The sequence below is a fragment of the Suricata suricatta genome, chromosome 12 (assembly GCF_006229205.1).
Source record: "Suricata suricatta isolate VVHF042 chromosome 12, meerkat_22Aug2017_6uvM2_HiC, whole genome shotgun sequence".
Taxonomy (NCBI): Eukaryota; Metazoa; Chordata; class Mammalia; order Carnivora; family Herpestidae; genus Suricata; species Suricata suricatta.
In genome coordinates this window covers 56221156-56236359 of record NC_043711.1, presented here as the reverse complement: position 1 = coordinate 56236359, position 15204 = coordinate 56221156, and the positions used below count along the sequence as shown (strand labels likewise).

The 15204-nt window shown below is 42.0% G+C and overlaps 1 protein-coding gene across 4 annotated transcripts in view; it reads right to left on the bottom strand.

Moving 5' to 3' along the window:
* Nucleotides 1–891: 891 nt before the first annotated feature.
* Nucleotides 892–15204, bottom strand: part of KBTBD12 (kelch repeat and BTB domain containing 12) — a 65529-nt gene continuing 51216 nt past the window's right edge. For all 4 annotated transcript variants that reach the window (XM_029918916.1, XM_029918914.1, XM_029918915.1 and 1 more), the window contains one exon: nucleotides 892–3436. In XM_029918916.1, coding sequence (XP_029774776.1) covers nucleotides 3255–3436 — 182 coding nt within the window. In that variant the 3' untranslated portion in view covers nucleotides 892–3254. The remainder of the gene's footprint in view (nucleotides 3437–15204) is intronic.

Below are 15204 nucleotides of genomic sequence, written 5' to 3'. Positions count from 1 at the left end.
TCATCACCCCAGGGCAGTGTCTGCAGTGACTTGAAAACACTTGGCAGAGAAAGCCCTTCCAAAAGTCCTTCCAGAAATTTCCCTCTGGCCGGGACTGTGCTATATGTCTGTTAAATTAGCTGTGGTATGAGCAGTGCCTCCAATGACTGTCCGTGCAGGATGTCCTGATGACCTGGGACAGCCCCTTTCCTGCTGCAGACAAGGACGGGGACCAGCTGGGGCTCTAGGGTTGGCAAAGAAGTGGGGTGACTCGACTACACCCCAAACCCTTTTTCTCTCTTGGTGACTCCCAGGTGGGCCCAGTGTGAACGGCTGAAGCCATCTGGGTGGTGGCTGTCTTTAAGGGTCACTGGTGGTGGGGGCAGGACCCCTTGAAAGATTTTCTGGTTGGCTCACTGGCCATTCTTCTGTGGTCAAGCTCCCAGCATCTCCCTGCCCTCTGAATCTGTCAGCAAACCACAGACAGCCTCTGTTTCTGTGCGATGGACTTGCTGTCCCAACGTCATGGTCGCCAGGTTAGTTCAGCTTCAGTGATAGGGGCCCCTGGCCGTGTCTGCTCTCCCCCCCGCCCGTCCACACTGCCTCCTGGAGGGTTGTTCCTACAGGACCTCCTTGCCTGAAACCGACGTGCCAAGGCAGCGACCAACTCCTTGGTGTGGCATTTGAGGTCTTTTGTGATTGGCCTCATCTCCTTTTCCTGACATCCTCCTGTGCTTCGACCGCCCTGGAAGTGGGGTCACCTCCTGCCCCCCGCCCACCTCACATGTCCTGGCCTCTGGGTTTGTTTGCTCCTTGCCCTCCCTGGGATGCTCAGTACTCCCTGTGTGCAGAGCCACTTCTCCAGGAGAAATCTACATGAAATTGCAATATGAAAACAATAGCAGCGATGTGTCATTTGCGATCTTTCATTAGTACACTTTTATTTTATAAGTCCCCATTTAAAGTATCTGCTCATCATAAAGTCAATCAGTGAAGACAGTGGCGCTTTCTTGGTGGACGTGGGCGGCGATCTGCTGACAGTGGCCATTTCTTAAGGGCCTCAGCATCCAGAGCATTCCCCACTATGTTCTGCTGCTCAGTGTCCAGGAATCCTGTCCCACAGAGAAGAGCTGGCAAAGAGTCCAAGTTTCCTGAGAGTCCTCCACCGAGAGGAAGGAAGGAGCGGTAGGAGTTCAAAGCTGAGTCTCTGACAGTATCTACTGACAGGAGGGCGGAGGCACCTTGTTTTTAATGATGAACATGAAAGACTAAAAGCACTGCAGGTTTAAAATAGACGCTGAAGCGAGGGCTTGTGTGTGTATCTGCATGCCCTGCGAAGGGTCTGGGGCCCTAGGAACCCCTCATGCCATGTGCACGACTCCCCTACAATCCCACAAGAGTCCACCCATCCAAGGACCAGTTGTTGTGCCCTCTAGGCCTTGGGAAGTGTGGATTACAATGATGATGCTACTAGAAACAATGGCAGGTGAAGGACAGGGACTGTGCTCCACACTTTCTCACTCAGTCCTCACACCTACCCTAGACATGATTTTTTCTTCCCATTCTTCATTTGGTGAAAATACAGCTTTAGAAAGGTTACTTATGTTGGCCAAGACCATGCAGCTGGCTAAGTAGCAAGGCTGGTGGCAGAGCTGAGACCTTGACCCCAGGGCCTCTAGAGGATGGATCATGACATGCCTACAAGACCTCCTTGACGCAGGCAAATGTGGCAACTTCTAATGTGTGTGCAGAGCAGGTGTTGCTAAGAGGAACCTTGGGAAATAAACCTGTGGGGGGTTCTCTGCAACCTTGGCTGCCATGGCCAGTCCCGTCCACTCACAGGAACTGCTCTGCCTTTGCAGCAAGAAAAAAAAATCCACAGAGTAGGGAGAAGGATCAGCCCATTGGAACTCACGTGGAAAGAAGCGTTCTTAGAACCCTCTGTATAAACACTAGGGAAGGGCCTGGGCCTCACTGCCTAAAAGCACACTTTGCTCAACGCAGGCTTCAAGTAGCACAGTGGCGAGGTGCAAGGTGACAGACACGGCCCATGCCCCCTTAGAGTCTGGCCTACTTGGGGACAACCTGGAGAAGTTAATGAAGAACAGCTACTGAAATGCATTCTTTGAGTCCATTGAGCTTCTGGGAGTAGGGACAGCAAGTAAAATAGGTGGATTTCCCATGCGTTGTTTAAGTGTCAGCCCTAAAGCATATTTTGGGAGTTCCTGTTTTCTGATTATGTTCAACTGTGGGCTGAAGCAAGTGGCTCCATCCCTACCTTCTAGTCTTGGGGAAGAGAGTGCAAAGACTGGGTAAGACAGCAGGCAGCAGGTAGCCAAAAGGATGTACTTCCTCTCTCCTCTGCTCCGGAGCCTGGTCTATGGGTGGCCTAGGCCAGTTGCATGCAGCCAGGGCTGATGTCCCGAAGGGCATGTGCCCTTGAGAGCCGGCCAAGGGCAGCTTGGATAAGTCTCGTCCAGGACACTGTGTGCCAATGTGAGTGGGCAAGGGTAGCAGGGCTCCCCATCTCTGTCCCTGATGCTGATCTGGCCCAGGGTGGACTTCCTCCCTGCTTCCTGTGGTTAGGGGCTTGGGTGCCTGGGCTGTTGGGAACTTGTGGTTCATTGCTAGCCCTGTTTTGGCCGATGTTATTGCAGTAGAAGAGTATTGGACACGAGAAAAGAAAGGCTTTGCAAGATGGAAACCAGAACAAAGCACAGTGAGAAGTCTTCTTCAACATCACAGGGGTTGAGACAAGTCCCCTGCTCAGAGACCAGGTCCACAGTCCTTGCTTTCCCAGGTGGTGGTCACTTATCTGCAACCTCCTTTTCCGAGCCTGTGGCCCCAGCAACCTGACCCACTCCGGGCCTTTGCTCAGCTGTTTCTGTGATGTCCCCGTCAGCTGCACCCATGGGACTGCTTCTTCCTCATCCTCCGAGGCCCTGGTGAAAGGCCTGCTCCTTGGCAATGCTGTCCTCTAGTCCTGGCAGCATGAGATTCCTCCATCCCAGTTCCTACGGCACTTACCCTGTGTCCTTCCTGTGCTGTTGCCAACCTTGGCCTTGTAATGTCTTGTCCATCCAAGCCAACCAGAGGTCCCTGAGCACGGACTCTGCTCACTCCCTATCACAGCACCCAGCACATGCTGCTTTGCACATAGGCAACTACGCATGCAACACACATGTGCAGGGTGATTGGCTGGTGCCCGTGGGCTCTCTCCATTCCTAACACTTCCCGTGCAGACACAGCAAGAGGTCCTACAGCATACATTGACTTCAGTGCTCATTGCCTTCTTCCACCAGATCTGAAGGCGGGGGGATGAGGTCTCGGGGGTTCATCCTGGCCACCAGGCAGACATCATAACTGTCATGCATGAGGACATCAATGGCTACAACATTCCACTGGTTTTCCCATGGGTCTAGCTCCAATATTTCTTTGGAGATAACCTCATGTCGATCTGAAAAATAGCAAGGTAAGAAGACAAAATATCATGGGGGTATTAAATTCAGAGGTCATCTTCACTCTATTAAACAACTTCCTCTAAAAGGCATCAGGCACCAAAATCAGAAAACAACTGAATAAATATACTTTAAATGGAAGACACAGTGTCCCTGACATTTAAGGAACTAAAATAGGTCATGTTAAAACTCACATTCAAAAATTAATTGACATACTAACAGGGTATACCACTATATAAACTTAATAATTTATTGATGTTGGGAGCTACAGATGAAATTGTCCTTATTTCTACACCTGGAGGGGAGATACAGCTTGTGACCTTATATGAGTTGCTGACCTCTCTGGGCTTATGTTTCCCTAAAAGCAGACAGGGATGCTAATACTAAGCCAGGGTCCTTGTGGGAAACAGATGGCTCACCCTGTCTAGGTGGTTTGAAGATAATTTAGTGAAGGAACTATTGGAAAGAGGTGGGCAGGATCAGGAAGACCCACAAGAAATGGCACAATCTTTCAGGACTAAGAACAGCAAGGGCTATTACCATCCCTAGACCTGAGAGGCAGCAAGGGGAGGAATGGGTACTGGATTTGTGTGTGTGTGTGGGGGGCAGCTGTCTGGAGAGTGCAGCCTGGCAGGAGCAGACATAGATGGGGAAGATGGAGCAGCCATCCTCAGCAGCCCCACAGCGAGGAGGCAGGGACAGTGAATCCCGACTCTATCCTCCTTTCACCTCTGCTCTTGCCTCCCACTGGCTGAATCCAACCAGAGGCCAGAGGAGAAAGGTGTCTGTGAATGCACTCAGTATATGTCAACTTCATAGGACATAGAGCATGACAGAGAATGGGCAGGGTGAGTCTGGAAGTGCAGATGGAAGATGCCCAGTCTAGATGACTATTTCACAATTTTATGATGATCAGAGGAGATAATATATGCAAAGATGACCAGTCCTGGCAAATTAAAGTCAATTTTTGAAAATGGTCCATGTGTGCCTGTAAAGGACATGTATTTTGTAGTTGTTGGTACAGTGTTCCATATATACTCATTGGGTCATGTTAGCCAACACTTCCGTGTATTTACTGATTTTTGTGGGCTTGTCCTTCCAGGTACCGAGAGAGCTGTGTTAAAATATCCCACTGAAATTATGGATTTGTCTGTTTCTCCTTTTAGTTCTGTCAATTTTTAGTATATACATTTGAGTCTATTATTAAGTATATATAAATTTAACATTTATAAATTTATTGTCATGACTGATCTTACTCTAGAATGAGTTCCATCAGCATTCTTTTGACTGATATTTTAAATACTAAAAAGTCAGATTTCAAGAACGTTCTAATGATCTTTGTCTTTTAACTGGGGCATTTAGTGCATTTATATTTAATGTAATTACTGATCTATTTTGGTTTAAATCTACCACCTAATTTTTGGATTGTCCTTTTACCACTCTTTCTTTTCTCTTTTAATGCCTTCTTTTGGATTGGCTATTTTTTTTTTATTGTTCCATTTTCTTCCCTCTACTGATTTAGAAGCTATAAACCTGGTTTCTATTTTTTGTTTATGCTTATTCTAGAAAGTAAAACATGCCTACTCAACTTATCAAGACCTAAAGATAATCAATGCTTGACCCTCTTCTTGGAGGCTTTAGAATAGTTTAATTATATTTACTGCCCTCCCAATTTATTAGCTACTGTGTGTGTGCATTTAAATTCTATATATCTTTTAACTGTGCAGGACATTATTATTGTTTTATATAGTAACTGCTCATTTAGAATTAACCCACATATTTACACTTTCATTGCTCTTCATTATTTTTTGCATCTCAGACTTTTCATCAATGATAATTTTCCTGAAGTATATACTTTAGAGGAGATCTACTGCAAACCCTTTCGGCTTTTGTTTCCCTGAAAATGTCTTTTTTTCACCTGCATTTCTTGAAAGACTCTTCACTCCCCAAATACCAAAAACAAAAACAAACACGAAACCAACAGTGAGAGCTGATACTCCCTGGATGCACACTGTGCACTATGCTTTGTGTGTGCTGGCTGCGTTTAAAGCACTATGTTAAATCATCCTCATAATAAGCCCGTACGCCAGCACTGTTGTTATTCCAGTTTTACAGATTAGGAAGAACTTAGAGCAATTAAATGCTGTGGCTACAGGCATAGAGTTAGAAGTGGACGACCTGGAATATGCATCCAGATACAGGATTCTCAAAATCTGTGCTAGTAACTACTAAGCTCTGTTGAATGAAGGGGGACATCATGGTATCATTGCATTTTCCACAGTATATTGAAGAGACCAATGAGTGGGACCTAAAGTTTATTCAAATTTGGTGGTCCTCTTTAAGGAAAAGATCACAAAATTACAAACACAAAATTAGGTATGAAGATAAATGTTTTCTCCAGCTTTACTGAGGCTAATTGACAACAATTATATGTTTACGGTATACATTGTGAAATGAATTCCACTTCAAGCTAATTAACAAATCCATCACCCGACATAGGTATCTCTGTGTGTGTGCGTGTGTGTAGTGAGAACCCTAAAGCACATTTCAAGTATACAATACAGTATTGCTAACTATAGCCATGCTGTACATTAGATTCTCAGAACTTACTCATCTTATAACTGAAAGTCTTTGACCAACGTCATCAGTCTCCCTACCCCAAGTTCCTGGCAATCACCATTCCACACTCTGCATCTGTGAACTTCACTATTTTAGATTCCACATACAAGTGAGATGGTATAGTACTTATTTTTTTGTGTAGGTCCAGATTATTTCATTTAGCACATTGTCTTCCCGGTTCCCCCTTGTTTCAGCGAATGTCAGGATTTCCTTCTTTTCATGGTTGAATAATATTCCAGTGTGTGTGTGTGTGTGTGTGTGTGTGTGTGTGTGTGTGTGTGTGTGTGTGACATTTTCGGTATACCAACTCTGTCCAGTAGAACTTACTGTGATGAAGGAAATGTTCTATAATCCATGGTGTCCAACACAGCAACCTTTAGATACATGTGGTATTAAATAATTTGAAATATAGCTGGTGGGAATGAGAAACTGATTTTGAACTCTTATTTAATTGTACTTAGCTTAAACTAACACAAAGCTCTAAGTCTCCTTTTGCTTTGGTTTTATTTTTTTTTATGTCTATTTGATCTGTCAATTTCTGAGAAATGTATCTTAAAGTCCATCAACTTTTGTGGATTTATCCATTTGTCTTATGATTTGTATACATTTCTGTTTTGTATATTTCAAAGTTGTTATATACAAAAGGGTCAGGTGCCTCATTTCAGGTTCTTGGTAGCAACAGCAGAAACCAAACTGGGCTGGCTTTTGCAAAATGGGGATTTATTGGAAGGAAGGCAATGTAAGGATGCAAGTCTGAACCAAATTGACTAATCATTAGACAATAGAAGGGCACACATTGCCCATGGCAGGAGGGACCACCCTTGTAATACCCTTAACATTCCTAAGGGCAGGCCTAGAAATAGAAGCTATAGGTAATCACTTATTGCTTAAGGCTAGTTACACCCTATGTGAGGGTCCTGGGTCCTGGGTCCTGGGTCTACTCTGTAATTGGTTAACACTCTAAATGTTGTAATTGGATAAACCTGCTGTCAATAATATTGTATAATAATGATTGGATCACTGTACCTATGTCACAATTTCCTGTAACTCCCCCTTCCCAAACCCCATAAAGGCCCTGCCCCGCCTTTGTTTGGGGCTCTCAGCATGGATCCACCACGCTGGTAAGGTCTGTGAGCCCGAGTTTAGGCCCCAGCGAGCCTAAACCCGTGATAAAGCCCTTTGCTTTTGCATGCGTGACTCGGTCTCCTTGGCGGTCTCTGGTTTTGGGGGCGATATTAAAATCTGGGCATAACAGCAGCTCAACAGATTGAGGAGCTCTGGAGGCGTGGCGGGAGGCCCTGGTTGGGCAGAGCGCTACCACCGCTCCTTCCCACGGCTGGCCGCTGTGGCTGCGGGCAGGGCTGCTGGAAACGCTCAGCACCTAAAACATGACAGGTGCCCTACAGAGTTCTGTCTTTCTTGTTACTCCTACTGAGATGAAAAGGCCTTTTCCACCTTACTTACTGCCATTGTCTTGGAATGCATCTTTTACCATGGCCACAACCATGTTTCCTGGTTTTTGTTTTGCTTTGTTTTAACTGGGTGAAGACTTCTGGCATCCTTCTTGAACTTAATGCAGGCTGGGGCCTTTTATCATGTCGAAGTAGGCAGTTTTCTTCACGAATTTTGCTTCCTTCTGTTCATTTATTTCAGTGTTAACTGGGGAGACATTTTTAAAAAAAACCAATGTATGCCTATTACCAGCTTTTCTAGAAATCTCTTACTTTATTTATGTGGGGTGAAGATTACTGCATCAGTGACAAGGAAGTGAAGAAGACAGCCAGTGAACTTTCTTGAGTATGAAAGCTTTGAACTAGTGTTCTAGAACACAGGCATGCATCTGGGGGCTGGAACTCTCAGGAAGAGCACAGACGCCCCCCCTACAGTTGCCCCCCAGATGCCCACGTCCTGGTGGGGTGATGCTGGATGCTGTCCTAAATTTCTACCAACAGAGCTCGGAAAGCAAGGAATCAGGGGTTGGCATTTGTCCTTACCTGGATATGCGAATTTGGGTTCTGGAAACATCACGCTAATAAGGAGAAAGAAACTGGAGATTGAACTCAATGTCAGCCCTTTTCAATTCAGCTAATTTTCCAAAAATAGAAACACTTAATTATTAAAGGAGTCAGGAAACTCCCTGCATCCTGACACCTCCAAGAGTAAGCAGTTTAAAACATTATTTTAGGCTCAGACCTCTGGAGAGGATCTCCCCTGAGCCCACCAGTGTAAAACATTATTTTACATGAAGTAAATAGAAGATTCACACGATTTTTTGAGGTAAATAATGAGCTGTCAAATTCCATCTGTGTGGTCGACTGCTTTGGGCTGCACCCCATGTATTTTGGGGGTTCTCTGTCATTGGTGTTGCCTCAGTGGAAAAATTTGAAAAGCACTCTTCAGTCTATATTTCATCCTTGAATTTAATCCGACTATCAGAAAACCAAAAGCTGACTATTTTAGTCCTTTGTAGAGTTGGTTTCTTTTGACTTGCTCTTCAGTGAAATGCTAACCTGGCGTTTTGTCATTGTGGGAGCATTCCTGGGGACAGTTCCCTCTGCTCTCTATGAGGCTATGGGGAGACGTTTCTCACATGTTTACAAGATGTGCACGTGCTACGTAGCGGTTTTCTCTTCCCTAGAGGGCACTGCACATCTGACAGGGCATGCTTTCCTTTTTGCTTGGGCCTCTCGTGAGATCAGAGATAAACTGGAGTCCAGACATAGCCAGGGCAGAAGAATTTCAGGCATCTTTATGTACTGACTTCACCTCTCTCTCTTGATTGTCTTTCTCTATCTTTATTGTCCTTCCACTCAATTTCCTGATTTAATTTCTCTCTTTAATATCTTTAATTTAATTTCATTTTGAATGAAGAGGTGTGTGAATAAATGATAAATCATAAAATCAGTAATGGACCCCAGGCTAAGATGGCTTGTCCTCAGCTGAGGGGTTTTACATTCACTCTCTATAGTGGTGAAGGGGCCACATATCAGTGAAAGGGGCCATTTAACTGCCCCCAACTCAGGAAGAGGGTCATGAATGTCACAAATAGGCATAACCAGCAGGCTTCCGCTAGTGGGGGAGGCCAAGAGTGCATTCAAATGGGCAGAACAGAGACAAATGAATGGCTGATCTATGGAGTTGTCTGTGTAAAGGAGAGAGCCCTCTAGAAATATCAGTGTAATTATAAAATCATGATGCATAGTCACGTTCTTTCTCTGTCTATAAATTCAATTAGTTAATCAAAGATTTTATGTTTTCCACCAGGTTGAAGGAATGGATATGTAAAACCCCTTTTGACTGAGGGAAAATTGGCCTTCTATGTAATGGTTTGTAAATGAACTCCTACCAAGTATGGGTTTATGTATAAGAAATGTGGAATTCATTTTATGCGTGAAGTTTCATGGAGGAGTTAAAATAGGAAATGATTCTTCCAAGAAAATTTTTTGAGTTTCATTTTCCCAAGAGGAAGATATTATTGTTGTTGTTTTCTTTAATGAGATTACGCTTTCTTTAAGCACAAGTGGAGAGTCTCTGAGATGAAATTATCTGATACAGATCATTATATTTAATGTAAATATTGGTATGTTTAGATTTAGGTCACTATTTAATTATTCCCTTTTATTTTTGTACCTTGATTTCTTCTTTCCTTCTTTTTGAAATCTGTGAACATTTTTAATATCCATTTTAATTTATCTTGAGTTTTTATATACACCTTTTTTATAGTTTTTTTTGAGTAGTTGTCCTAAGGATTACAATACATATCCTTAAATTTTAACAGATTAATTAATATATTATCATTTCAAGATATAGGAATCTTACCACCACGTACTTCCTCTCCCTACCCCTGGTGAGATTATCCTCTCTCTATAACATTAACATACATTGAAAACACTATCAGACAAGTCTCCAGAGGCAAGGGAAATAAAAGCAAAAATAAACTATTGGGACTACATCAAAATGAAAAGCTTCTGGACAGTGAAGGAAACAATCAACAAAACTAAAAGGTAACCTATGGAATGGAAGAAGATATTTGCAAATGACATATCCAATAAAGGGTTAGTATCCAACATATATAAAGAACTTATAAAACCCAAAACCCAAAAACCAAATAATCCAACTAAAAAATAGGCAGAAAACATGAACAGACATTTCTCCAAAGAAGACATCCACATGGCCAAAAGACACATGAAAAAATGCTCATCAGTGTTTATCAGGGAATGCAAGTCAAAACTACAAAGGGATATGTATCACCTCACACCCATCAGAATGGCTAAAATCAAACACACAAGAATGAATGGGTGTAGGCTAGGATGTAGAGAAAAAGGAATGCTCATGCAATGCTAGTAGGAATGCAAAGTGGGGCAGCTGCTGTGGAAAGCAGGACGGCAGTTCCTCAAAATGTTAAAAATAGAACTACATTGGGGACGACGCCTGCGTGGCTAAGTCGGTTGGGTGTCTGACTTTGGCTTCGGTCATGATCTTGCGGTTTGTGAGTTTGAGCCCTGCACCAGGCTCTACGCTGACAGCTCAGAGCCTGGAGTGTGCTTTGGATGCTTTGTCTCTCTCTCTCTGTCCTCCCCTGCTCATGATCTTTCTCTGTCTCTCTGTCTCTCTCAAAAATAAACAAACACTTAAAAAATTAAAAAAATTAGAACTACCTTAAGATCCAGTAACCACACTATTGGGTATTTACCCCAAAAATACAACAACACTAATTCAAACGGAAACATTCACCCTTATGTTTATAGCAGCATTATTTACAATACCCAAGAGATGGAAGCAGCCCTAAAGTCCATCAATTGATGAATGGATATTACATATATAATATTTCTTTTTGTCTATACACAAAGGAATATTATTCAGCCATAAAAAACAATGAAATCTTGCCATTTGCAATGACATGGATGGAGCTAGAAAGTATTATGCTAAATAAGTCAATTCAGAGAAAGACAAATACCATATGATTTCATTCATATGTGGAATTTAAGAAATGTACACATGTATAGTTAATATATAAATTTAAAATCTCTATATAAATTTATAAATATTTAAGAATTTACATATAAAAATATATAATATATATATTTCCCCATTTGCTCATTTGTTTTGTGTGTGCGTATATGAGAGATAGAGGGAAAGGGAGAGAGAGAAATGAAGAACCAGACTCTTAACTATAGAGAAAAAACTGGTTTCAGTGGGTGATGGGACTTCAAGAGCATACTTGTGATGAGCACTGAGCGATGTATAGGATTGTTGAATCCCTATACTATACACCCAAAAGTAATATAACACTACGTTGACTAACTGGAATTAAAATTAAAACTTAAAAAAAAAGAAAATGCCATCAGATAATGTTAAAAGTTTTGCTGCCAACTGTCAAACATATTCTAAAGAACTGAAGAGGAGAAAAGCGGTCCATTATATTTATCCAGGTATTTATCATTTCTGTTCTCTTCCTTGATTCCTGAAGTTCTAACTTTCTCTATATCCCATTTGCCTTCGATCTGAGGAATTTTCTTCAACTTTCTTTTTAAGAGCAGGTCTGTTGGCAATAAATTCTTAGTTCTTCTCCAACAGAAAATGTCTTACCTTAATTTTGCTCTCATTCCTGAAGGATATTTTTGCTGCATATACAATTCCAGGTGATTCTTTTTTTTTTTTTTTTTCCCAGAGCTTAAAAATTTTGTTACTCTCTCTTCAGGCCTGGTTTGAGAAATTCACACTCATTCTAATACTTTCCCCTTATATGTTATCTTTTGTTCTTCTCTGGCTTCTTCAAGATCTTTTCTCTCTCTTTAGGTTTTAGAAGTTTGGTTATGTGTCTGGGTGTGAGTTTTTTCATGTTTATCTTGTTTTCAGTTTGCTGAGTTTCTTAAATCTGTAAGTGCAGTTAGTGGGCCAAATTTGGCAGGTTTTCAGCCATCATTCCGTTAAATATTTTTTCTTCACCCATATTCTTTCTCCTGGCCTTCTGGGATCATGACATGAGTATTAGATCTTTTAATAGTGTCTCAAAGGTCCCCAGAGGTCTTTTCTTTTACAATTTTTTCTCTTTATTACAACTATGGGGTAAGTTTTATTTACTACCTTCAAATGCGTGCACTTCTCACTTCTTTCTGTCATTTCTCTTGTGCTATTGAGCCCATTCAGTAATCTATTTGCTATTTTATTTTTCAGTTCCAAAATTTCCATTTGGTTCTTTTTTTTAAGAAATAACTTCTATTTCTCTATTGAGCCTTTACAAACCTTTCAAAAGTAGTCACTCTTACTTGTTGGAGCCTCATTATACTAATTGCTTTAACGTGTCTGCCTGGTTATTTCAAAATCTTGGGGCACTTGAGTTGGTTAAGCATCTGACCTTGGATTTGGCTCAGGTCATGATTTCACGATTTGTGGGATCAAACCTCACATTCGGCTCTGTGCTGACAGCCTGGGGTCTGCTTAGAATTCTCTCTCTCCCTCTCTCTCTCAATAAATAAGTAAGCTTAGGAAAAGATTTAAAAAAATATATATTGGCGAGAATGGAAAACGAAGAAGAAAAAATCCCCCACTTTCTCTAACCCACGGGGTCCTCTTTCTTGTTCCTTGAAACGGAAGTAAAGGGCTTCTCTTTCTGTCCACATTTGGAGCAAAATTTCAGGTTTCAGGTTGCTTTTGAGTCTTGGCCACTGGGTGCCAAGGCAGAGCAACGGGGAACTTACTGATTTGGTGGTATTGCAAGGTCTGGTTTACTTCCCCAGTCTGCTCAGGACCAGTTAGTTTCAAGGGTTTTCAGGTCCCTGCTCCGAGCACTCTGCCCAGGGGCGTTGCTCACATTCCGCGGGAGAGACGGAGTGAAAGGCGCTTACTCCGTCTTGACGGGAACGCAGTTTACCACCTGTTGTGAAAATCAGGGAGATAGCACTAGCTTTTGGTCCAAAGAGATGTTGGGGCATTGCCTTAGCAAAGAATAAAGAACAGAGTTCCTATGATACATTTACACAACAGAACACTATCCAGTAAGAATGAGCAAGGATGAGCTCTATTACCTGATATGGAATGATTTCTGGGAGATATTGTTAAGTGAAAAAAATGTGAATGTGCGGTTTTAAAGCACCTCCCCACACATTGCCTATTAGTTGCGAGGGAAAAATAGGAATTGTACAGAGGAGAAATTAGATAATATCTTGAGCAGGTGAATAAAAATTACATTTTCAGGGAGAGGCAATGGACTTAATTTGCCTCTAGATGTCGTGTCCTGAGAAGGACATAGCAGGTATGTAATATTCTAGCCAGAAATGCGTAACCTGAGTTTGCAAGGAAACACCAGCTGGATCTCAGAAGAGGAATGTTTTATTTAAAAAAGGGGGAGGATTGCATCCTTTTAAAATAGCAATGTTATGAGAGTCAAAAAATGTATGTGGAAACATTTCAGATTTAAGGAAACTGAAGAGACAGATAAACAAAATGCAATACCTGCTTATAGAGGGGTGTTGAGAGGAAACAATGCTATGAAGGACATTATTACGTCAATTGACAAGTTAGAATACGAAGAAGAGAATAAATAAATGGGTGGAATTGATGTTTAAATTCCTAAAATTGTTAGTTATATTGTGGTGTTTCTTATTCCACACATTCCAGTATTTAGGGCTAAAGGGCATGATGTATGCACTTACTCACATGTGATTAGAATGAAGTTATGCTTCTGTCTGCATGTACGAATATATACGTACCTATGGCCAGATGGATTCAGTGACTAAGCAAATGCTAAATAAAGCAAAAAGGTAATGTGTTAGTGACAGGTGAATCTGTGTACTCGGTGTGCTGTTTTTATTTTTGCAACTAGTCTGTAAGTTTGAAGTTATCTCTGAGTTTTGAAAAGGACAGAGTTCCCTTCTTTGGAAAAAATGTCTATTCATATCTTCTGCCCATTTCTTAACTGGATTATTTGCGTTTTGGGTATTGGTTTGACAAGTCCTTTATAGATTTTGGAATATTAACCCTTTATCAGATATGTACAATTTAAGAAACAAAACAGATGAACATATGGGAAGGGAAAAAGAAAAGAGAGAGGGAAACAAACCATAAGAGACTCTTAACTATAGGGCTGATGGAGGGAGGTGGGTGGGGGATGGGCTAAATGGGTGCTGGGCACTTGCTGGGATGAGCACTGGATGTTAAATGTAAGTGATGAATCACTAAATTCTTCTCCTGAAACCAATACTACACTATATGTTAACTAACTTGAATTTCACTAAAAATATGGGGGGAGAAAGGGTTCCCTGAATTCTGCTCTGTCATGGGCATTGTGATATCTATTTTGCAAATGGCAGTAACTGACCCCAGGCCTTTTCTGCTGCCTGCTTCCAGCTGATGGCAGACTTCCCCAGCCTTTCCCAGCTTGCTGGAGATTGTAGAGAGAATTGTATGTCATGCTGATGAATCAATGTCAATCTTTCGAGTTTGCAAAAACTTATAAAACATATATAGATCTGTATGCCAGCTCAGCACAGAGCCTAGAGGCTGCATTCCTATTCTTGGATGTGTTCTAGAAAAAAGAATGCAAACCCAGTGATTACATGGTAAGAAGAAGCTGGTGCAAGATGAAAACAGTGACAGTCGGCTAAAACCACCAGAAGCTGAATCTGCTTAGATGCATCTTTTTAGTTCAAAGTAACAAGCCCTCTTTGTTTAAAGGTGGGTGGTTAGGATGGTGTAGAAGACTCCATCAGTGAGATCACTGGCATATCAGCTGTCAGCCATATCCCCTCTGTGATCATTGTTCCAGAACATGCTGATTACATCCACTTGCTACTCTTTGCCTCAGGATCTTCTCTCAGCTCAAGAGGGGCAAGTTGGGAGTGCCAAGAAGTCAATCTGAAAATAAATGCCTCAGATTCTGCACCCTCTGGTAGGGAACAGCCCAAAGGCTGTTCAACACTGTCTCTGAGGTTTTGAATGGGATTGAATGCCAGTGGTCCAAGGCAGTCACCTATCAGTTAATTCTCCCTTGTGGCCCCCTGCTTTCCCATCTTTCTCCTCTAGTTATGCTTCCCAGAACTATGTAAACTCAAATCCTGTCTCAGCATCTATTTTTGGAGGAGCACAACCTATGGCAGATGATTACTGTCACTTTTGGAAACTTAATTAGAAAATGAAGCCAAATGGT